Raw genomic sequence first — 25648 nt, forward strand, 5'->3', positions numbered from 1 at the left:
GGCAGCTGAGTGAGAGAAGTTTGGCTGTGTAGGCAGTAGCAGAATAAAGTGCACTAATGTATTTAGTCATGGTAAGGTTAGAGTCTAGGTAAATGTTTTGACCTGGTGAGTACTGGTGAGTACTGGGATGGGTGTTCCATAGATGGTTATGGCAGCACAGTCAGGGTGAAGGGTTTTTAATCGGGTGGGGGAACCAACAGTGAGTATCTCGTTTTTACCATCATTAAGGTATAGACTATTTGTGGCCATCCAGTTTTGTATGATGGCATAGATCTTATAAATGGCTGCAGTGTCTTGTTCGTAGTCGCCCTAGATGGGGACGAGGATCTGGGTATCATCAGCGAAGTTGGTATAAAAGACTCCCAGGGCATCCAGTGCTGCAAATAGGAGTTTGGTGTAGGCATTATTTAACGTGGGAGATGGACACACGCCTTGCGGGATCCCAGGGGGTACTGGAATAGGGCCAGCGTCCTCTTTGCCAATGGATGCTCTTGATGTAGGTTCCGAAAGGCATGACTTGACCCATGAGGTAGCTTCTGTTGAGAAGTTGAAGTTTTCTGACAGAGAATTACACAATTTGTCATGGTCCACCAAATCAAATGGGAAAGACAGATCAAGTAGTAGGAGGATGCATAGTTTCCCAGAGTCTCTTATGAGGCCCATTGGATTTTAAGGTCCAATAGGGCCGTTTCTGTGTTATGCTTGGGCCAGAATCCTGACTGTCTAACTTCTAGCAAAAGGTGGCTTTCTAGATATTGTTGGACTTGCATGTAGACAATTTTCACCTTTGCAATTAGACGGTTTCAGCATAGAGATAGTGTTCATGACTTGGTCTTGGGAAACTGTGGTGAAATGGAATTGGGGGACTGATCTGTTGGCCTTGGAGACGGGTACCAGGGAGGGCATACTTTTACCAGCCAATAGTTTTTTTTTTTAGATAGTATTTTGTCTTGTAATGTAGAGCTGTTTGACATTAGTGCATGCTGGATAGTGGTGCACCAGGCTTTGCTTGAGTTAATGGGGGAGGGGATGGGTGCTTCCAGTTCTCCAACTATACAGAATAATTATTTGCTGTTGGAAGCAGCGTTGTTTATGCAGGTATTCAACGAGTTACCTTTGTGGTCTATGACGGCTGCTTTTGTAATTTCTGTTGGCTGCCAGATATGCATTTGTATTGGCAATAGTATGAGCCTTTTTATGTACGTGCTCCAACGCTGTTTTGTTTTGTCAAAGAGTAATGAGCTGTTCATTAAACCAAAAGTTGCAACGTTTGGCATTGCAGGTTATTTTAGACATGAGCAGGGCTACTGTTTTAATGGTTGAGTTAAGACAATAGTGATAGTTGGAAGAGATACTATCGGGATTGGTATTAGATGTTGTTAGCCACAAGGTAGTCGGTCAGAATAGGGACTAGATTGTCTTCTGCAAGTTTTGCAGGTGTTTCTTACTGCAATATGGCATGGTGTGTGTTGAGGTGGGTTGAGGTGTGCCCTGGCTACTGGGGGTCAGTAAGTTGAAGCTTATTAGGTAGTGGTCTGGTCAAGTGATTTCCGAGATGGATTCTAGCGAAAGGCTAACATTTGGGGTCAGGATTCAGTCCAGGATTCTTCCTTTGGAATATGTGGAGCAGTTGACAATTTGGATAAAATGAATTTCTTGGAGGGCTGCGTGGAATGCTGTAGCTTTATGGTCCAATTTGTTAAGTGAGTCAGGAGACAGTGCAGAAAAGGCTGAGGATACATTATGTACACAGAGAGAGGATCAGTTTCCTGTGGCAGTGCTAACATGTGTGTCACACTCACCTGTGTCTCTGCAGGGGCGATGGACAAGCCTCCCTTGACTCTGAGTCTTCACTTCCCCTGTTTCACCAAGAGGAATACCTGTCAAATACAAGGTGAACACTCGGACCTGAATTCACCCGATTCCCCTGGGCCCTTCCCTTCTCTTTACTGTGTTCTGTGATGACCCCCTATGGGCTTACCTTGATCTTTAGTAGGGTGTGCACTCCATCCTGCATTCGCAGGGGCGCGATTCACTCATGTGTTTGGTGCCAATGTCCGGTGGTCTGAGTTTAGATGTCAAATGCTGTTTTATGCCTTCACAGCGAGGCTGAGAGTTCAAGACGCCAGTTTCTTCACTGGCTAGAAAGTCCTTCCCACAAGTGAACGTTGCGCGGAGAATCTTGAGTGTCCAAAATTGTCTGTATTGTCTTTGTATGCTGGTATTTTTGTGGGTGATTAGCGCTGCGTCTAGAAGCTAGCTGCTGGTAGGTTTGCGCAGCCCCTTCAATTTGAGTGCGGGTGGTAATGTCTCTCCCTTTCCCTTGAAGGAGAAATTATGTAGTATTAGCTCGAGTCCGGGTTCAGCGCTACTGGAGACTTGGTGGTTAGGTAAGTTTGCACAGAGGCTTTTGGTAAGTATGCACCGCGTAGAGAGAGAGAGAGTGCAGTGAAATAAGTGTCCGCGTTATTGGGGCGAGCGCAATGAATAATGTCTTTCTTTTACAGGGGTATGTGCGCTCGTAAACTAACCTGGATTCCAGCGTTGCAGGAAGATTCGGTGAGTATGCGCAGCGTTACTGATGTACGCATGTTAACGCAGTTCTTCTTTGTCCTTAAAGGTGCCAGTGTAGAAGTCCCCTCATGACTGGAGATGGCTGCGGCTTGGAGTAAGAACTAGGTAAACTGAAGCAGAATGATCCGGAGCGGGTAAGCGGAAGCAGGATGATCCGGAGCAGGTAATAAGCAGATGCTGGCTGATCCAGAGCCCGGCAAGTGTGTTGCTGATACAGCTCACAGTAAGCAACACAAAGCACTGGAAGCATCTTGGGTGTGGCTTATATAGCCAGCCACACCCAAAAACTAGAGAGCTCATGAATTATCATGCACTTCCTGTTTGGCAACAGGAAGTGGTAACCAGGAAGTTATTACAAAGACTAGGAAGGAATGAAAGGAGGGATTTGTTATGGGTTCTTTGTGTGTCTATGCCAGGCCTGCCAAGCCTCCACCCAGCTTGACCCAACTACCTGCCTGATACCCATGACAATATATCAGGTGCCTAGTGAGAACATGGTTAGTTGAACAGTTTGGTTTTTAGCAGTTTACGGAAAACATTGTATGATTCTTCATTTCTGAGTGCGGCAGGGAGTGAATTCCAGTTCTTAGGGGCTAGGTGTTGTAAGCTGGAGCCTCCTGCTTTTACCCTTTTGAAGAGTGTAATCTGATCTGGTTGCCGAGATGTGATCTGATGAGCCTGGATGATGGGTTGCGGGTAATCCTTTGAGAGCTAGGGAGGGCCGTTAAGTGACAGGCACTTGTGAGGAATGCCCATTATTTTAAAGAGGATACGTTCTCTGATAGGTAGCCAGTGCACGTCTTTCCTGGCCTGGGAGATGTGTTCCCTTTTGGGAATGCTCAATGCTGCTGCGAGAGCATTGTTTTGTATTACTTGGAGCTTGTTGATGTTTTTTGCTGATGTACCAAGGAGAAGAGTGCATTGCAGTAGTCGAGCTTGGTGCCTACTGTGGCTCTAGCAATTGATAGGCGGTTTTTGACAGACAGGAAAGGCTTGACAGCGTTGATGATTTTTATGGTGAGGGCAGCGGAGGAGGCTATGGCACTGACCTGACGTGTCCTGGTCAGTGAGGTGTTAAGGTATACCCCTAGGGTTTTGACTGATGTTGACGCAGTGATGGTGGTATTGTCAATGTTAAATGTGTTGTATTGGGGGCAGAGTTTCTTCAGTGCTTCTTTAGTGCCTACAAGAAGTAACTCTGTTTGATCTCCATTGAGACAGGGGACGTTGGCTGCCATCCATGTTTGGATGGCTCTGTAAATGTTGGAAAGAGCTGTGGCATTTGTTAGTAGATGCCAGTTAGAGGGAGAAGGACATTGGTATCGTCGGCATATTTTGTGTAGGCTATGTTACGTCGATCCAGGTCGTTAAAAAGGGGGAGGGTGAATGTTACAGAGGGTGGGTGCAGTGCACGAAACATGTGGAACTCCACAATGTATAGTGGTAAGAGAGGCACATGCAGAGTCTGAGAATACTCTCATGAGTCTCCCTTTGAGGAATGACTCAATCCAGGGTGTGGCTTGTGGGGAGAAGTGGGCAGCATTTATTAGTTGCTTACCGAGAATATAATGGTTTACAAGATCAAAGGCAGCAGAGAGATCTAGCAGAAGTAGTGCTGGCTTGCCTTTGTCCATGAAGTTGCCTAATTGATTTTTAAGATCGAGGATGATGGATTCCGTTCCATGGCCCAGGCGGAAAACTGATTGGCTTTTTCCTAGGATTTTGTTTTCTTCCAGAAATTGCTGGATTTGCGTGTATGCCACCGTGTCTCTCTAACATTTTGAGCAAAAAAGGGATGGTGGTGATGGGCCTATAGTTATTAGCTATTTCAGGGTTCAAGGAAGTTTTTTTTTTTTTAGGAATGGCTGAACTCACACTTCTTTAAGGCTACCAGGAACGGAGTTGGTTTTGAAGGATGCATTGATGAATGTTTTTAGAAAGGGGGCAAGGGGTTCTGCGCAGTCTTTATTTAATTTGGCTCGGCAAGCATCACCTTTGCAGTTTGATGGCTTGATTTTGGAGACGATATCTAAGACTTCAGAATCAGTGACCTCCCTGAATGAGATGGGTTTTATGTTAGGAGTGCTTTCGGTATCTGAGTGGGGAGTTGGTGTGGTCTGTTTGGAAAGGTTATTATGATGCTCTTCTATTTTCTTTTGCAGTAACTCAATTTTGTTTAATAGGGCTGTCTGAACGCTGGTACACCAGGTTTTGTCTTTGACAATCTCATGAGATTTAGTAGCTGCGGTGGATAGCTCTTTGAAGATGGTGAAGGGTTCCTTGGACTCGGAGGTGACGTTGGAGATACGTTCATTGTAGGAGGATGAGTTGGCTGTCATTATAGCTTTCTTGTACTGAGAGGCTAGGATCTTGTAGGAAGATAAGTGGATTCCTGTGGAGGAGATTGCCACTTCTTACGGCTTTACGTTTTTGGGTGCACAGTTCTTGCAGTTTTGTGGAGAATCAGGTATTAGTGTGTTCTGGTTTTTTTGCTTTTCTGTTTTGCAGGGGTGCAATAGTGTTGACCGCTGTGGTGAAAGTGGATTTGTAGAGGTCCGCCAAAATGGAAGGGTCTGGTGATGTAGGGAGGTTGAGTGTTAGAGGGTTAAGGTGAGGGAGGATCCTTTCTTTGGAAAGGTTCAGTGCACTTCTGGCTAGTGCAGGTGGGATAGGGTTGAGATTTTTAGGTGCGCTGGCACCTGTTGGTAGGAAGAAGTGTATAAGGTGGTAGTCAGACCATAGTTTGAATACTACAAGTCAACTGAAGAATGGTATACACTGGATAGACACTGGGGAACCACATGTAGTACATAGGATATAGTATGCAATAGATTCTTACTGATGGGCAAAAGTCAGCGTGATTTATGTGCCTACACCAGTCAAAAAACAGAATGCTCTGGTTGGAAATCGGAGAGTAAAGTACAACATGTTTGAGTTCTAGGTGGGGCATGTAGAAGGCGGTATTGACAAGTTTGTCACTGAGTAGCCAGATGTATCAAAACAGGATGGGGTGTGCAATAGGTTAATACTAGCGAAAACGTACAGCAGAAATTTCAAGGGCAGACGCAACGCCAGAAGAAATGCTGTAAGCTCTAAATTAAACTAGCAAACAGGGTGCGACATCTATAAGATTCTAGTGTCAAACAAGGTACAGAGAACGTTGGTTTAACATTGGCACATCTCATGCATCCTTAATAGGGAACTCACGCCAGATAGAGTAAAATAAGCTGTGGCGAGCACAATGCAACATAGTACAGATACTTTCATTGGACGAGATCAAAGCGCACTATGGTAGCAGTGCAGAATATGGCATAGTGAGATTTGAGGTTGTGGCAGGGTGTAAGATTGGTAGGATATGAGTCAGGGGGTGGAGCAGGTGAGTGCTTGTACATGGCAAAGTAACTGCTTGTGACCACGGAGCAATCAGCAAGTCGAGTGACTATAGAGTTATACTGTTCGGGCACAGGGTAGGATTCAACAGTTACTGTTCAGGGAGTGGGAAGGCACAGCGGAGGGTTTACCAGGTATCCACTGCGAGACATTACTGTAGGGGCGGGACCAAAATGGGTCACAAGACTTGTTAGGAAATAAGGGTGCAGGCTCGCGCTCGGCTTACCGGTAGGGTTCAGTGGTGTGAGTGGGGTTATTCGTATTAGGGCTCAGTGAATGCAGAACGCTGCTCCCCGCTCTAACAGGCTCGTACAGCAGCCTTTGATGTGGTGCCTTCAAATAGAGTATTTTATTTCAGGAGTTTGAGAATTGAGCTAGGCTTGGAATTCATTCAGTGCTATAGAGGTGCATTCCAAATAAAGATATCATCCATATACTTCATCCACTTGTTGATGTTTTTGCCGAACTGGTTGATATCGTTGAGGACATAGGTGTGATGATGGAAATGCATTGGAGGGACAAGGTTTCCATGTCCTGCAGTCCTTTTATCATGTGTGTTCTGTTCTTTTCTGCACAGGAGTCCACGTGGGACTCCTGGCAGTGCAGCTCTTCCTCTTTTTGGTTTGGTGAACAAACCCTTGGGATACCCTTATGGCAACCCTGGGTGGGGGTACATCCCTGTGCCCCTAGTGTATGTTTTTGGGCACCTGTGTGTGGCCCACACAGCAGGGTATGGGCTGGTGGCAGCTCCATAGTGAATTTGACAGGTGTTCTGAGTATCCTCCATTTTGGGATATCCAGGCCCTGCCATTGGAATAAGTTGATTCCTGATAGAAGACAAGATGGCCCCTGTGGGCTCTTGCTTTATATTGCCTGTTATCTTGTTTTCCCAAAGTCCTGGGAAGCCCTGACTCTGTCCCTTCCCCTGACTGGCTGTTGGGTGGAATTTTCATGTATGGTGTTGTGGGGGAAGTGCAGGCCAGACTGGCTGTAGCCTTCCCAGTGACTGTATGTTGGGGTACACTCTTGGGGTGGGACCTGGGTGAATGGAGTGTGTGACCAATATTCACTGCATATTATGGGTGTCTGGTTTCTGGTATGTGACACAGATTGAGACAGCCCTGCCCGAAACTAGTATGAATGCAGTGTGGAGTGCTGAATGGCTGGGTACTTGTCCCAAAACACATTCCTTGTTGCGAGTGTCTGGAGGGAGGAGAATGGCCTGAATGCTTTGTGAGCCTGATTGGCTGCCTGAGTGCATGAATGACCTTCTGGATAATTGGTTGCCTGAGTGTGACCCAGCAGAGTGAATAAGAGACCAAACAGTATATCTGGGGACCTCACTGATGGAAATCATTCAGAAGCTCAAGTCAAAGCCTATCCGGAAGAAGAAGGTGAATCACTGTTGCCTTCATTGTAATCTGAAAGCTGCTGTGCCTTCAAGAAGCAGATCCACAGAGGAGCTGGCTAGGAGACCTCTTCCCAAGTTTTGAGGGACCATTGTGCACCAGATGACCTTTGCCAAAGCTCCCTGGATGTCAGACCCTCGCAAGGCTGCTGACCCGAGAAGGGGACCACCGCAGAATCTGAAGAGAAGCGATCGGACATCCGTCCAACGTTGTCACCCAGGGTTCGGTGGACCGCCGTAACCGCTGAAGGCCTGTTGAAGCTGTGTTGCCCAGAAGCGGGGACAACTTGACGCCATGCCACCGACGACCGGAGCCCTAATGCTCCATTGCCTAAAAACACTTTGAAACAAGGACTCCCTCGCTCATCACCGACAACCGCTTTGTCCCGCCAGTATAAGTCAAGGCCGCCGAAGCACAGAGGAGAATTTTCCCACCACCCGAAGATCTCAAAACGCTGACGACCCAACGCCCTTGCTGGGTCAGACTCTTTGCAGCAACAAACTATCGTCGTTGAGGTGCACTGCATGCCTCATCTTTGCAGGACGTCCACGGCCGATCATCGAGCCCCGCCAGGACGGAAGCTGCTGCCTCAGCGCCTTTGTTCACCTTTTCTTCGTGGGATCTCGATGATCTGTGGCTCCTGCCTTAAAGTTGGATCCGTCAACGACCCGACATCGAACTCTAAACCAGGTACTTTGGGGTGGTAGAACTGTTATAGAAGGAAATAACTCTTATAAGCAATATATGGACTGGTGTTGTGTTATATCTTTATTTTACAGGTTGCCCAGGTGAGGGGGATCCTCATACAGTCCTGTGCCTAGTGGTAGGGGCCCAGTATTCTGCCAATTGTTTAACAACTTGTTTTCGTCCCAAGTCTATTCTTGGTTCACTTTATTAATCGATTTGTATGCCATTTGAAACTGTCTACAGTTGATGCATTTTAATGGAATCTAAGAAGTAATTGTTGTACCACATTGAGACTGTATGTATTTATAATTTTAGAATTTCCTGAGCACAAAGTGTGTTAATGTGTATATAATTGAAACCTTATTTGTATAAAGAACTGTTATCACTAACATAGTGTGTGGACATTCCTTTGTGGGGACTTGGGGACTACATTGTAATTAAGAACCAGCCTGCATCACCTCCTGAGAGCTTAAGCCTTGATTGCTTGTCCATTGCTACCAACAATAAAGGATCTTGGCTGGGGTGCTCTGTGCTTCTGCTCTGCCATATAGAGGGCAGGAGTACAGATAACCCCCCTCCAGTCTTTACAATAGGTCTTTTCGTACTCTGCAATATAAATGACAGCCATGCTTGGGGAAAAGGCAGCACCCATGGCTGTCCCACAGATTTGGAGATAGAAAATATAATTGAATGTAAAATAGTATTGGGTAAAGGGCCTTTCCAGACTTTTGATGATAAAGTTGACAGGAACCGTTTATTTGCATCATATGGTTTGTGAGGTGATCCCTCACACACTTGAGTGCTGCTCCTTGGAGAATGCTCATGTAGTGGTCCTTTATTTCCATTGTCACCAAAATGTCTTTGTCCTTGTTGAATGGTGTCCTCGAAGGCTTTGATTGTAGACATTGTGTCTCTGAGGTACGAGGGGGTAAATTGACTCAGAGATTTGAGGAAATAATCAATATATTTACAGGTGGGATCAAGCCACAGCCAGAGACTATGGGTGTTCCTGGTGGGTTGTATGCATTCTTATGGATTTTGTCAAGTGCCTAGAACACAGGGATTCTGCCTTCAGATTTATTAAGGCACGCCTCTTCCTTCTCAGTAATCCAGCCATGATCAAGGGCATATGTGGTGATGTCTTGTATTTGTCTCCTAAGCTCTGAGGTGGGTCCGTCTTCAATTTTCTGTAGTTAATGTCATCTTCTAGTAGTGTTGCAACCATCTTTTGTATTGCTTGATGTTCTGAATGATGATCACTCCACCCTTGTCAGCTGATTTGACAACTATGTCCTTGTTCTCCGACTGTGTTTGAGTGCTCGGTGTTCATTGTTGGTCATGTTGTGTATCCATGTTTTTGGTCAGAGTTTTGTAGTTTCACACATTTTTCAAACATGATTTTAGCTGTTGAAGTCTCATTTTCATTTGGACAAAACAAAGACTTCTGAAGCCTGTATCTTCCTCTGGTTCAGTATAGTTAGCCTTTAAAGTGTGCCGTGAGCGTATGGTTTGAAAAAAAGAAAAAAAAAAGAAAACTTTAACTCATCTAAATTGAACCAATTGGTTGGTACATAGGAGAGTCCTTTGACGAGGACAGATAGCTCTCTTGAGAAAGGTTAAAACCCAAGAGGTTGAATATTGGTAACTCATTTGAGTGTCTCTGTTGGTTGTGCTGGCAGCCCATCGATTGTCTCCAGCTTGGGTATCCGAATATTTGCATTGGTGGGGTCCTCTCTTACTGAAGAAAAAAAAAGAGAAAAAAAAATAAGCAGGGGAGGTTATGGATTTTGGTGTAGATTGGCTCCATAGTTGTAATGGTCGTTGGGTCCTGAATGTGACCTAAATGTGTCAGAAAAAGTACCCCAGCTTTTTCTTGGTCTTGAGGCCCTTGTTGTATTTTATATTTTTTCTTTCTTTATTTTGTTTATATTCTGGGGCTAGGTAGGGGTACACATTTTCTATCTTTCAGCTTCTGGAAAAAAATTAATGATTCCTAGTCTTGCCGAAATACTACTAGACTCCCACATCACCCCTTCTCTAGTCCTCCACTCAGGTTACTAACTCCAACTGCAATAACTGGCTCTCTGAAGCATTCCAATGCCCTCTTTTAGCAGCCTGCCACTTAACTCTGGTGTCTGTGTATCTTTCTCTGTTTCTCTGTTTCTCTCTTTCTGTTTCTCTTTCTCTCTTTCTGTTTCTCTCTTTCTCTCTTTCTCTCTCTCTCCTTTCTTTTGCTTCTCCTGTGTAAGAGGATTCAATTCAGCACTACAGCTAAGTTAACGCCTAGTCTAGAATACTGAATGAAAACCCTTATTGATATATCTTTATGTCCAGTTCATGCGTTCTGGATGACTACCCCTATATAACACCCCTCTCTTGGAATCCCCCTGACCCCACTGAGCCAAGAAGTAGTTCTGTTTTGCAAGTTTAAAAGGTTTATTTGATAATTTAAAATATATATATATCACACTTTATAATAAATTAATAATTGAATAGCACACTTAATCTGATATGATAAAGATCAACAACGGAGAATCTGGCACTAGCACACTTCTTATAATCACTAATGAGTTGACATGAAATGGATAAGGTAGCACACTGGTAAATAGGAACAAAAGTATAATGTGGTAGAGGATGCTTTATGTAAGCTCAGGTGGATGCAATATTCAATGAATGCAGTACAGAAAATACTCAATATGATTTCAACCAAACAATGTAATCACTTTTCTCTGGCAATCCCCTCCCCCCCCTTGATGCAAGGCAAGGAAATGGAAGGAAAACACACAGTTCTCAGAAATGCAATCAATGTAAATCAGTTCAATCCCCCCCAAGCTTAGACAGCAGAAGTTTAAAACACAGATAGGAGTTTTGAAAACACAGGCCCAAATGCTTTGATATGTGCTGGCAATGAATTGAAAAATATGCTAAAATACTTTTAATTCCCTTTCAGAGGTTCAGGGTGAGTGGTATCTAGTTAATATTAGTCCAGGCTCACACTAGCAATGATGCAGGGATAGTTAGCAGGTTAAACGAATTTCTGGCAAATGGAAGGCAAGCAGCAGCAGTTTTTACATGTGAAGAAATTTGCAAATCGCGGTAAAATTCGCGGATGCGCCGAGCGCTATTACAGAGGAACCACAAGGACTATCTCTATCGTTTTGGGGTCCTAGGAAAGCCTAGGATCTCAGCTTCAAAATGAAAGTTACTGCAAGTCTCTAGCACAAACGGTTGCGGAGATATGAGCGATTTTGTGAAGGTCGTTTTTCAGATTTGAAATTTTAAAATTCAAAAAGACAAGTGCAGCTTGCAACTAGGAAATGACAAGTGACAGCTTTACAGATGACAGGTGACAGGAGGCAGTTCTACTTAGATTAAATAGATTGAATTATATTATTTTAACTAGGAGATTGGTTCTGCACAGTTTTCTAGGTACTCACACTATATTCTTGAGTGAAATGGGCCTCGCCATGGATCTGGTCAGGTTTTAAACTCGCCTCTGGTCTCTGCACTTCACAGTGATCTGGGTCAGCTCTCTCTGGTTCTCTGGTCTGGGTCTCTAGTTCTGGATAGATTGAAGTCTCTAGTTTGGCTCTCTGGAGGTTTGATGGAGGTAAAGTATGGATTTTTCCGGCAGAGCGTCCCGCTGCAGATGGAATTGAAGGTCCCTATCTGTCCTGTCTGTCTGCTTTTATGTGTTTAGAATGTGGGTGTGTTCTAGCATCACTGACCCTACCTCTCTCTCAGCTTCTAATTGGTCAAACTTCCATTTATCATTTGATTGGGGAATGAACTGTGAGTCAGAGGGATGTCATTTTATGGCTTGCAGATAGGACACTCCTCTGTCAGATTGCACACATTCTATATTTGATAATAAAATACATATTTCACAGTTACACAGTTGCTTGAAATTACATATACATGGTGTGGCTGAATTTAGCCATGTCTCTGTCCAAATCTGCTGTTTCTAAGAGCTTGCATTCAGAAATGGCACATAATTGACTTTTTAACTGATTTTTCAATTTCTGACATTGACCCAACTTTACATACATGTGTGCAGGGAGTATGGACATTAACTGATGAAGTTTCAGATTTTTAACATGCATACATTTAGAGTAATATCCACTTTTCCGCTAAAACCCCCCTGAACACGCCACCGGGTCGAAAAACCTCTTAAAATGTGGGCAGAAAAATCACAAGAATTATGGTATCATTTATAAAATTTTCACATGTCCGCTCTATGAATGATCCATCTTTTTAAAGTTATGTTCTGGCTCCAAAGGGGTGTGGTTTCCTCTCAGCACAAGGTAGAAATACTGGTTTATCCAGTTCTGCCAAGCCAGCTTGCTCTCACAGGCAGTGCCCCTCCCCTTTCCTCAGGAGGAAGCCACTTTTTACGACCATTTACGACTCCTGCCAATAAAACCTTTGCCTGAGCCAGGACAGGGCTTTGTTCACTTTCCTGCAGAGCACAGGTAATTCAATTATCAGATAGATGGCATATCCTTAGTGTGAGCAGCAAAAGGGCAGCTAGGCCTGGGAACACAGCTGTGACTCAAGTTTCACTCCTGATGGGGGTAGTTGCCAGGCAAATTGGAATCTCTTTAAGCTGTCATTTCTGTTCCCCAGTTTCTGCATTCAAATAAAACTAAACATTTTCACATATGCAGCTAGAAGGCTGATTCTAAGTTTAAAACTATGACATTTAAACAATTGCAACCTATGTGACACTCAAAAGTAGGTCACTCAGTCAATTTAAACATTTAGATTTTTTTTAGTGTCTTTCAGTCCAAATTTACTTAAACTGCTGAAATCCACAGCGCAGCCAGTCTTGTTATAAACCTTCAAGTCACTTCAGAATATAACTTTACATTGGATCCACCTCTCAGTAAGTCTTTCTTTGGCCTGTTTTGGGTTCATTTATTCAGTTTTCTACAAAATCTGGTGGTTTTAAAACGCCGGCTTTTGGATAGTGGTGAGTACTGGTACTGCACCCTTTTCGGGATTTAAGAAAATGAATTCCCAACAGTTATGGGTTTGCTTTTGGCAATCAGCATTGCCATTCCCAATGGTTTCAGACTACTGTGTGGGTAGACCAATGGTGGTTTTAGGCAGTGTCCTTCTGTGCCCATAACATCGGTAAAAATGAATGGCAGCCTATTCTTCATGCATTTCCCTGTGCATTTTCTGGGAAGCTCTGGCCATCATGAGGTTTTCCATGTCAGTACTGCACAGTTTTGAGGTAGGGCTCGGATGCATGGGTAAATACATCCCACACCTGTCCCGCTTTCGCCTGCTGCACTCCTGCCCCCCCCTCTCTCGGAATGGGTCTGCCTTTCCTTTGGAACTTCCTGTTCTTTGCCTACTCCGCATCTCGGAGTCGCTGCTCCTCCTCTAGCTCCCTTTCTTTCTGGATCTCCTGGCATCTGTTTGGTCTCCTGCTCACCCTGTGTGCCGTAACATTGCCTGGGGCTTATTTAATTCAGATTACACGTTGAGCTCTTCCTTGGAACACGGATCTTCTCTTCAGTACGACTTGCCTGAACTCGCCAGCTATTCCGATAAGTGAGAACCGTGTTTCACTAACGGGTTTTTTTGTGCCACGCCTGGCTTTTTTCCCCATTTTGGCTGCTCTGTTCAGAAAACCACTTGCCTTGGGACTGCAACACTCCCTGGACGCGCTACATATGTATGCCAAATAAAATGGCCGCCAGATTAATTTGGTGAAAAAAATGATGCCAATTGGAAGAAGGCCATATTGCGGAACATATTTCACCTGGGCCATAGAGGGTATACAATTGGAGCAGGTAAAACATATAATTATTTAGGGCTTCTTGCTTTCTGGCACATTATTCAGAGGTTCTCCCGCTCAAAGCATGGCGCAGATGGTTGGCCATTAAAAAGTGTAATTGATAGGTGTGGGGGAGGGGTGGTCATTCTATTGAGGCCAAGATTGAGGCATATAAAACCTGCATTATTCCAGGAATATTATATGCACTGGAGATTCTCCCAGAGAAGGCAGTGGAGTGGCTGCACAAGCTGGAGGCAAAAATACTGTGTTCCAAGGGGGTAGCCCCTGGGAAGCCCAATGGGGAAGTAATAAGATTAGAACTAGGGCTTCAGTTCTTCATGGAAAATGGGAAAATGTAAGTTCTTGTCAACATTTCTTGTCGGGGGATGTTAAAGGATCATTATTGGGCCTGACAGCTGACCACGCTAAATTAAGATTTAACATAACGTACAAGGCGTTGGTGACCATTGTCACAGCCCATCTTGATGAGATTAATTTGCCCTTCCCATTGAACAGGATCGGGTGTTCCCTCGAAAATTAAGAGCAAAAACGATTGAATGGGACTGTGCCTAGTCTCTCTTGCAAGACTTGCTTAGATGAGGAGGTATAATATTTATACCCATCAGGAACAGTTTTCTGAATCCCCACGCAGTTATTTAATGAAACTACATTGTCCTTTCTTCATAATTTATCTGCGGATGGGTATTATTCCGGTACTAGATTATGTGGGCGCTTGGAAAGCTATCCCGTTAGAGGAGCGCATATGCCGGCTTTGTAAACTGAATATTTAAACCTCAAGACACATTCTCACGGCCTGACCTACGTTAGAACAGGCATACGACAAATGCTATGAACTATTGGACAGACCAGTCTTGGCTGTCCATTTTCGGACCTGAATCTTTGGTAAGGAAGGCTGCGGCACACCACATATGGCCAAAGACAAAGAAAATGTTTGAATCCCTTCCTACTTGACTTTGAGGTACACTGGATGGCTGGTATATGATGTAATTGATATTGTTTTAATGCTGAATTTTGCTATACTTTCTTCTCTTTTATGTTAATTCTTCATTACCAATGTAATGTTTCATTTGTGTGTGTAAAATGTGTTGTAATGGTTTTATGGAGTGTAAAGGGCGTGTCTCAATAGCCATATGCACTTAAATAAATAATAAATCATGCTAATTATTCAGCAGCAATCAACTTCCCCAGCAATCTTTTTTTACTACCAGTTTCAGGAGTGTTTGTCCTGCTCTAATGCATACATTTATTGTGTGCATTTTAAGCTCTGGGAGCTACACCACTATAGTTTCTGTAACATCTAACCTCCTCCAGGTCACAAGGTACTGATACAAGAAATAAACATTCATCTAGTTCAACGTCAGCCTATTCCCGTGACTATTTGCAACCAAATTACTTCTATTACGATTCATAGTTTTTCTCTATAAAATGTTTGGGGAAATATTAAGCGTTCATTTAATACGATCTCTAAAAGCCAATTTAACAATTTCCGAAGTGTCACATATGACCTAGACAGTGGGTGGAACAAAAATAGAATCAATAGTGTAGTGCAAGGCAAATTGGCCAAGTTGATTGGCCTGGAATATCTCCTTTGATGTTACTGTCAAGTTTCAGCAGATTCCAATTAACCATTGTGACAAATCCTTAGATGTCAACACTGCTTCCTGAAAGGGGTGGGGGGGCGCCCTTCCCATGAGGCCAGGGAAGTGAGTCTGCTACCTGATAGTCCCCATAGGGGTGGTACTCAGCGGGAAGATCTCATGGGGAGAGACTCTCCTCTAGGGACAAGGACGACCATCTAGGGAGAACGCTGTTTAACACCCCTCACCCAACATCTTACAAACCTCCCTACTATGTAAACCCTAACACCTTACCCAATACTTCCATGTACCTCTGCAAGCCTGTAGATTCACCTCCGACTAATAATACACCCAGATATTACTGCAGTGCATGGAAAGCAGCTGACAAAACTAAGAGGCATGTCGATTACCACAGAGCCACTAGCAACAAGGACTGAGGTTACGCAAGGGTGGGATAAGTTCTATAATAAGAAAACTGATGGAGGACTCTGCATCTTCTATGCAGGGGTCCAGCATCAGCTACCCGGGAGGGTCAAACCGGGCGAAGGAAGCGAGAAGACGAGACGTCACTGAAGCAGCAGAGGAGCCAGCAGGAAACCGACTCCTACTGGGACCGCTGAAGGAGTGGCAGTTACCTCACCTGTTATGAGGTGGACCACAGGTCCAAACAAGTGCCATTCCCCATTGGGGAGTGAGAGGGTGAAACATCATTGATGCTGAAACAGCAGGGCACAAAGAGCCGCCAGAGAAAGATGGTTAGAGCAGAAGGGATCTGGAGCAGCTGGTGAAAAGAACCAAAAACACAGCCTTTATTATGGCATTCAGGAAAGAGGCAACAGGAAACATGAAAGACCCAGCGGAGTGACGAGCCAAGTAATGCCTCATGGATGGAATCCCTCTTCACAGTGGGACCAGAGATAACACTACCTACCGGAGAAGGATCTGGGAGCTGCATGCCAACATAGTGTGAATTGGAGGGAGGTTCCCTTGTGCTGTGGAACAAGCAGAGCCACTGAGAACCAGGGAAAAATAAAGCACCCAAGATCCAAAAGATAACCCAAGTCATCTTCTTCATGGCAGTACCTGGAAGAGAAGCAACCCAGGTCTGCCAAATCCACGTAGTAAAAAGATGCGGGTCTGAGACCCCATCCCTCAGAGGAAGACCTGTATAAACTATCTTCCTCAGAGCAGTACCTGCCAGGGGAGTGAACCAGGTCTGCCAGAACAAACCAGTAGAAGGTTTAATGGTGGAACAAAGTGTACAAGAAGCCAAGGGAAGGGGGTCATTTCCCCTGGTGTTGGGAACAGTGAAACTAAGTTTACAAATGTGCCAGGGAAAGGGAGACTGGTGTTGTGAACTGTGAGGTATAGCCTCAGGAAGGGAAGTCATTCCCCCCTGGTATTGTGAACTGTGAGAACAAAGCCAAAGAAGGCCAGGAGAAGGGAGTCATTCTCCAGGTAGTTAAGCCTGCAAGGAGGATCAAACCAGTATCCAAGGGAAGTGAGTCGTTCCCCCGGGATAACAAAATGTTAAACTTTCTCATGCAGTTTTGGAGGATCTGCAATCATAAAACCAGGAGAAGGGAGTCATTCCCCCAGATAAGGAACTTGCTACCAGAACTGTGCCCTCAGTCCAGGAGGAGGGAGTCCTTCTCCTGCACAAAGTACTTTGTTGCAACTTGTTAGCTTAGTTATAAGTGTAAGGGACAGCGATGGGGACATTTTGACACAGAACGGTGGACTCTTTAAGTTACTAAGACAGCCAGAGAGACCAATTAGCACTTTAGTTGATGCAGGGAAACCCCTCATCGATATAGGGAAAGATAGGCTTTCTCTTTATTTTATACCAAGTTAATCTGTAGCAATCTGTGTATGTCTCCTCCTACACCCTTGCACCATAAAGTCAGCCGAGATCAACCCTCTAGATTTGAAACCTTCTCTATGTGAATATTCATTATTACTTTAGGTATAGAATGTGTTGCCCTCTCTTTGATAGTTCCAGGGCAGGTCCAGTTAAAATCACCTGCACACACTATATTCGAAGTGCCATCCGAATTAACCCACCAATTCAAAATGTCCAACTTAAACCTCAATTGTTCCTCACATTTCACTCTAGGTGTTTAAAATACAAATTGATTAATATGTCCTTTTCCCCGTTTCCGTCATCTCTAGAGACCTACTGCTAAAATTGGGTAACCCTTGTGGCAACTGAAAGAACAGCGCTGTGTGGGCATTTACATATGTTAATGTCCCTGCAGTGGGCCCAACTACATTAGCTTCAGGTCCCACTTGTTAGACAATCCTGTGTAGGCCTCTGCAGTCAACCAGAAATTCCTGATTGCATGGTTGTGGGCAACCATGTGCAAACATCGGCATTCTCTCGCCTTCTACTTTTCCAGGGAGAGTCACTAGAAACCTCTTCTCCAACAAGGCATAAGATCTTTAACTTACTAAATTTTGGATCTGGAAGAGGATGCCAGTTTCTTGTAGAGCAGTTCCCTGCCTTGTCCTTCAAGTTAAAATAATCACCGTCCACACAAGGTGGGGGAAGAAAACTGTCAGAGCCCCTCTGCAGCAAAAAACCCTGAGCCCCCCCATACCAGCATAAACACTGTTTTAGAATAAAAATATAGTGCCATTTTGTCTACATCAGTGACACCTTTGAATTCCACATTTTGTGTTATCTGTGGAAGATATAGATTGCACAAAGTGGGAAAACCGGCAAACCTAGATCTGTTCAGAGGAAGAGCAATGTATACATTCACGATGTTTCCAAAATGGGAGACTACACAACCTCTTATACATCTCCTTCTCCTTTATAACCCCATTCTGAACAGCAGCAGCCAGGTTCTCTGGAGCAGGCAATATGTTAGTCACCAGGGCTCACAAAATGTCCTCGCCCGCTCGCATAGGGGCGAGTACCATTTTCACAGTAATCGCCCCCCCCGCCCCCCTTGGCGTGTGAAGGGAAGCTAACTGTTTAGGCCAGGGACGCCTCCCCCAGACCAAGAAGTGTGCACTGCCTGGAAATGTACACTTTGTGACTTCAATCACTGGCTATAGCGGCAATCTAAAAAAATAAAATAATAATTGGGTCATCACCAGCCCCGCAGTGTTGTTGCATGCGCAAATAGGGCAGTGTTTCCTAGTTCGTCCTAGCAGTAGACGTTAGTTAAATTTCATTGGCTGCTAGTCAGCCAATTAAATTTAATATGAATGGGGGAAAGGGCGGGCCAGAGCCTGCACCATGTGCACTGCAGCACATGGGAGCCAACTGACAGGATGCCCTTTCTGAGACAGGGCGTGCAACACTCTGGTCATGGTGGACCACACAGTAGAATGGTACTGGTGCTCGTGAGAAGGAAGCGGTGCCGACTGAGCAGCAATGCCCGACGAGCACGAGGAGCTGGGCTTGAGAGACAGGTGGGATCCACTCGCCGTTGTGACTGACAGCGAGCGACAGGATTCAGCAGTAAGTAGTAAAAACGTTCAGAATGAGTCACTCCGAGTGCTTCAAAAGATAATGCCAGTCTATCACTCTGTGGGAGAGGTCGGAATATTATCATCTGGTTTTCGCCATGGAGAGAGTTGTGCTGAGCGTTGTGAAATCTGTGCAATGGTTGGGTCTTGGAAAAACAAAATATACACAATATGGACTTCAAGCAGTTTGACCTGCGTATGGTGTATAGTTTGTTTCAATCTTGCAGTACATTTAAATACATTTCCATCCTGACTGCTCTACTTGGTGAAATGGTCTAGTTTTTCTGTGCGTGCAAATAGGTGTTTTTCCCCATCCGCACGTCACATGCGCATTTATACAATTTTGAACAATCGCAGAAATGCACACACCACTTTGGGATGCAGTAAGACACCTTTTTGAGCGCACGGCCGGTAAAAAAAAAAAAACGAACAAAAAAACAGCATTTGAGGAAGCCAGTTTGTGGCATCTGTCTATTTAGGGAGTGGGTGGGACACAGTTTAAGAGCCTGGGGCAGTAAAGCTCCACATCTTCACTAGTCACTGAGGCAGTGAGTGACTCGTGAGGTAGAACTGTGTTACTGACTGTGATGGTGTCATCACCTGGGTGGTCCTGCCTCTGAACCCATGGGAAAAGCAGATAACAAACTGAGCGTCAGAGGCATGTAGCACAATGCCACCAACATCAGGAGGAACATTTCTGTTTTTGGAATTGTTCATTGTTTGCCAGCATTGCCCAGAACACCTAGACGTGTGGCACTGAATGAGTATTTCTAACTTTAAGTCACTTAATGCGCAGATGCAAAGAGACCATATGGTGTATCGTCTCTTTGCGCACTGGCTTGCCCGACTTGTGAACCTTAACCTCTTCTAATTCAATGTGGCATTTCTGTTTAACATTGCCATTTGTCTCTCGTAGCATGTGCAACAGGTCACCCCATGGGATTCCCCCATCTCTGCTTGTGTCTGTTTACTAGGTGTGGTTCGGGAATCTCATTTTAGGTGTCTACAGTTTAGTGAAGGTGTGTGGGCAAGTCACCGACTTTGATTCCCATTTTCTCTCAGCACTTCAAAAGATAGTGTCCCACACCCACCACACATTATCTTTTGAATGAAGGAGTTAGTGACGCAAGAAGAACTTCACACTTACTGTTATATGAACACACTGAAAGAAATTCCAGGCGGTGCTGCGATGCCTCTGAGTATTATTTGCAGAACCATGCAATGCACACTAGTAAAGAGCCATCAAGGTAATCTACTTTCTATGCACCAAAGCACATGTGGTTCACTGCATGACATCTTGCAGAGAGGTGCATGAGGATGTTGCTTGTGGCTAGTATAAAAAAGAGCCACACAATAGGCACTCGTCATTCCAAAATGAGAATATTATCCAGCTGTTCTGTTTGGTGCAGCACGGAAGCAGGTGGTTTGGGATTTTATTTCTTAGATGTAAGCAATAGCATTCGCCAATGTCCTGACTTTATGTACACAAGATATTCAGGAATGCACATGCAAACGCACACTGCAAGCTTGCAACCAACTAGTACCCAATTCAAGGTGCTTGACCTGAATTGTTTTAGTTTTTTTTTCCAAGACTCGCACAACAGAGAGTAGGATAAACATTTATTGCACTAATAATCTTCATACCGGTCAGCAAGGTGATTCCATCTCCAAGATGTTATGCGCCCTGCAGCTTTTCCTTTCCAGTTTCCCAAAATCCTGTGACACAGACACCCCTTTGCACCTGTAAATACAATCAGCAAGTCCTTTCATATGAGTAGATGTGGATAACGTCATTGCTAAAGGGTCTGATTCTCAAAGTTTTCATCCGAGCGAATGTGAGCTTCTCAGATTTCACCCTGCTACCTTATAACTGATTCACAAACCCAAAAACTGGAGCAAATCTAAAGATTCCTTGAGCATCTCTGAGATTCCCTAGAGCACATTTTTGTGAACAGAATTGGCATGTCCGCATCTCGGAGATGCTCCAGCCATCGCCATGTCTGCTACAGATGTTGTCATTGTAAATCAGATAAAAGGGAACTGGTGCAAATCGGAGCTGCTCGCAGGAATCTCCTTTGCTCCAATGCAAATCTTTGAGCATCAGGTCCAAATAGTTTTGTCTGCACTTGCAGAAACCTTGGGACACTTATAAGCATGTTCCGCCTATGTGTGGAACAGTAAATGATCTCTGTGGGTTGCGCTTCGTCCACCACAATGACGGCATGCTTATAAATCTGCATACCATTCCAGAAAAGAGAACACTGTGTACAGCAGGAGTCAGCAACCTCTTGCTATCCACATGGTTTAGACTAAAACTACAACCAGCCATAGTCAGCTAGGTTAATGCGGAGGAATGCTCGGAGTTGTAATCGCACGCTGCCACTAAAACCTTTATTTGACAATTAATGTAAAAAGACTTTGCATTAAAAGGCAAATACAGGTGTTACTGTGCGCAGCTGGCCTCAAGCCAAAGAGTGCGTATGGTGACCTGCACCATTTCACAGAAGGCACTTGTACATATTTTGTTAGCACTAATTATGGATTTCTCTTAGGTCGAGCATGAAAAGGCATTCGACTAGTGGCATTGTTAAGAATTTGCAAGGCCTGGTTAGAAGGACATTCGTCTTCTCTAGTGTGATGGTCAGCTCTAGTATCCTCTTGACTTGGCCCAGACCCAGTAATTACAGTGCATAGTGCAAATAAACAACTTTGTAGGCAGTTACTATATATTTCTTGTTCTGTCCAAAGATTGTTTCCGTACTGGTGTACTTGGTGTCTTCATCATGTAGGGTGAGCATTGGACAGTGGTAGGTATTGAATTGTTTAATTGGAGGGGTGTAAATATTTGCCACAAATATGCCTGAGCCTCCCCACCCCCCCCCCCCCAAACCAAGAAGAGTTTGGTGGGGGTTCTCCCCCAGAGTAAATGTTTTGAACAATGGGTTAAAATGGTGTGTTATACAAAAAGCCACAATTTGCAAACTGTAGGGTCAACACATGAAAGAATCCAATAGATGCAAGTCACCAATAGTGCAAAGGAGCATTTCCCTGATGCATTTTCATGATGGCTTTGCCCACAACATATGCCACTATATAAACATTTTTCGCGCTGGCTGTGCCCATACATTTCTATGCTGGTTGCACCTATACATGCCCTTATTCCCATATAAGAACAGTTTCATGTTTGCTATGTGCATGATGCCAGTAATGATATTATGAGAAAACATGTCCAATTTGACTCTGCCAATATATGCCAGTGCCTGCACATAATATACGCCTAATAGCTTTGCCATTAAAAATGCCACGCCAAAATAATTAAACTTGTCCAACACGTAGTAACACTTATGTTTGCTTTATTGTAGAGGCCCTGTGAAAAATGTCATGCCACAAGAAATGCCTAGACTGGCTGCATCAAAATGCCAGCTTAGCCATGCAATAACACTTAACATGATTGCTTTATCATAAATGCCTTGTAAAACAATGCCATGCAAGAGGCAAAAAATGTAACGAGTTTGGCTGCAGCAATGTAGTTCAGTCTAGCCATGTAACTTATAATGGAAACCTAAGTGGCAAAACTAGACCATTGCTGCAGACAGTCTGTTTACGCTTAATGCCTCTGGCATAGCATTTTTTTTTATTGTGCATCATTGTTAAAGCAAACATAATTTCATGTTTGCTTTAACAGAAATGGGCAGTAAATAAAAATGCAACTCGACCACAAATCCCCAAATCAGATGCCTGCTCAGGTGAGCCGACCATTGATTTGGGGGTGCAGAAGAAGGGGGTGCCCCAAATCAGAGACTTGCTCACCAGCAGAAGTGAGTGCCGCACATCAGCACAGTGAATGCCACTCACTGTGCTGGTAACTGGGGTTTTTGATTGATTCACTCTGAAATCAAGGTCCCGGTGAATGAAAGCAGCGTGCCTTTGATTTAATGAATCAAAGCAGAGAACCACTCAAGGGATCTCTGATTTGATTAATTAAATTAAAGAGGCCCGCTCACCAGAACGGTGAGCACCGCTCACATTGCTGATGAGAGCGGCCTCTTGATTCATTCTTAAATCAAAGGCCTGCTCACCAGAGTGACGCTCACAGTTCTAAGGATCGGGTCTCAGCTTTCAGATACCCCTTCACCCGCATGGTGGGCGCCGCTCACTGTGATGGTGAGGGGGCCTTGGAATGAACCAAAGCAGCGGCCCTTTGGTTTAATTTACATCAAAGGGGACCGCTTACCTCCACGAACGACTCTCGCGCTGATTCATCCCCAAATCAGAGTCACACTCACTAGTGTTGGTGAGCAGGCCTCTGATTTGGGGGCATCCACAAATCAGAGGGTCCCTGAGTTTGGGGGCTAGGGGGAGATTAATTATTTTCATACATTCATACACCTATGCACATCATTCACACAGGCACCCACACAACATACGCTCTTTCATTCACACAGCTAAACACACTCATTGTCACACATGCAGCCACACACACATTCACACTTTTGTTCTCGCCTTCAGGCACCCCAGTCCAGAATCTGCTCCTCCGGGTTCTGTGATGGCCGACTCCACTCAACATGAAGTGGAGAGAGGTGCCAAGAGCCCCTTGGAGGACGACCCAACTGCTCTGTATGTGTGAGGAGGTACATGAGTGCCACTCACACATTCGGAAAGTATACCAGCCTGCAACCCTCATGGGCCATGCAAGGCTGGGAAAGCACAAATTCCCAGCATTGCATGGCGCATTGGACATGTGTGAAGGGGTACGGTCCATTTGACAGTTCACGTAGACGGGCCAGGAGCTCCCTCAGCTGCTTGTTGCAACTGAGGGACTACTCGGTGTTTCTACTGGCCTGGCTTGGCAGAGGATCATCCAAAATGGGTGAGTCGATACTCTGTCACCCATTATGGATGAGCCACCCCTGGTGTCAAAGCACTGCCACAACCTATTTGAAAGGAGTTTGTTGAAGAGCTGTTGTTTGGCTTTGCTGTTCCACTGCACTTTCAGTATGCACACACCAGCAACAGGTTTTGATCCATGCCCTTGTTCTGGAGGTGTCCTGGGATGTGGTTGGGGATGCATAGGAACTGGGAGAGTCGTGGGGTTTTCCTTTAAGAGGGGGCACAGCTTTTTATAGTTGTGGCTTCCAAGAACCACCTCTAAGCCAAAGCTATCCCATTTACGTACAGCTTGAAGGAAGATCACATGTGAGGTGTGTGGCCACACAGCTTGTGGGTGTTTTTGTTTACTAACCTGTGACTGCCCATGGCCATGTTAATCACTTTGTCCATGACCACCCAAAATGTTGCCTTTTCCAATGCTTTTTCTGCTTTGTAATGCACACTAACTGTTTTTCACGCATACACACCCACACATTCATTTTTAAATCCTTTTTGGAATTACTTTGCCCTCCAGTTTTTGGCTAACAAATAGCCTGTCCTGTGTTATTTACCAAACGCTCAAATTACATGTCACTTCTGATTGCTTGTGTTATCGTTTATGGAGATGTTATTAGGTAACTATGAACTTTTTATTGAAATTCATCAATCATACGATAACCTTTGTAGGACCACTTAGATTGTGAAGATTAGCCATGCATCACTTTTAGATAGATTGTGAAATTTACCATGCGTATCACTATTTAGAATTGTGTAGATTAGCCGCATAGTAGAACTTGGAGAGAACCAATGTAATAACCATCCCGCTCCTGCTTCCTCCCACACACCACCAAACACTATGCACGGCCACTGGGCTAGCCAACCTATACACTAACACTCAACCAACACAAGTAACACAAGCTTACAACAGCAAAACTGGACATTGGGCCTTACCCATACGGATACAAGTCAGTGCGCAAAACCTGAAATACCATCCAGTCTACACATGAAACACACAGACACACACCTACATAAGTCACATAGAAACAACCCAGGCATTGGACCATACCTGTACAGATACAATAAGCCAGTGCATGCAACTAACTCATCTGCAAGCCAACACACACAGACGCCAGTTTCTCCTGGTTCTGGACCTATCGTATCACTCTTCCCTCACTAACTAACCTGTCGTCTTCCTTGCAGAGCCATGTGAGCGCCTAGAGACTGCCATTGAGTGGTAGGGGTACACGGTATAAATCAGCATAAAATAACATAACATAATGTGGCACTTTATAATTCTGATCTTTCCCACAGTGTGTTTGAACAGTTCGTAGGTTGTCCGTTAGGTGTGCCAACATTGTTTGATTGTTGGCCAAAGAGTTGGTATTTGTTTTTGCCCACAACCACTTACCGAAGAAACCAAACTGTATTAACATGTTCAGATTGTTGTATTTAAAGTTATATTTATTTGAATTTCAGCAAACGCTGTCAGGACTTGGAGTGCTGGCTCTATGCGAACAATGGGTGTGTCTGCCACCTCAGGTGAGTTCTAATGAGATATATTTTATTCTTCATTTGGATTAATTTTCTAAAGATGGCCAGTTGCATGCAACTGCGTATAGGCAGTTTTCTGGAATTTCACAATCCACTTGCACCGTTGTTGTATACATGCAGCAGGAAGCAATAACTTGATCTGGGTATTGTTTCAGTGCTTTTTCATCTTCACCAGACCATTGTATTGCTGCCTTATTTTAAAATGCTGCTTTTCTCCAGTGTCTTACATTGTGCATATAGATGTATCTATTGGGCCATACATGGAATGTGGTTGTTGCTTAGTACATACATGGCTTCTTGTA

The 25648-nt window shown here is 44.4% G+C and overlaps 1 protein-coding gene across 1 annotated transcript in view; it reads left to right on the plus strand.

The window, feature by feature from the left end:
• Nucleotides 1-25648, plus strand: part of SMTNL2 (smoothelin like 2) — a 984551-nt gene that overhangs the window by 529791 nt on the left and 429112 nt on the right. The window contains exon 4 of the mRNA XM_069615025.1: nt 25272-25334. Coding sequence (XP_069471126.1) covers nt 25272-25334 — 63 coding nt within the window. The remainder of the gene's footprint in view (nt 1-25271; nt 25335-25648) is intronic.

This window comes from Ambystoma mexicanum, chromosome 9 (assembly GCF_040938575.1).
Source record: "Ambystoma mexicanum isolate Mex_15411 chromosome 9, UKY_AmexF1_1, whole genome shotgun sequence".
Classification (NCBI taxonomy): Eukaryota; Metazoa; Chordata; class Amphibia; order Caudata; family Ambystomatidae; genus Ambystoma; species Ambystoma mexicanum.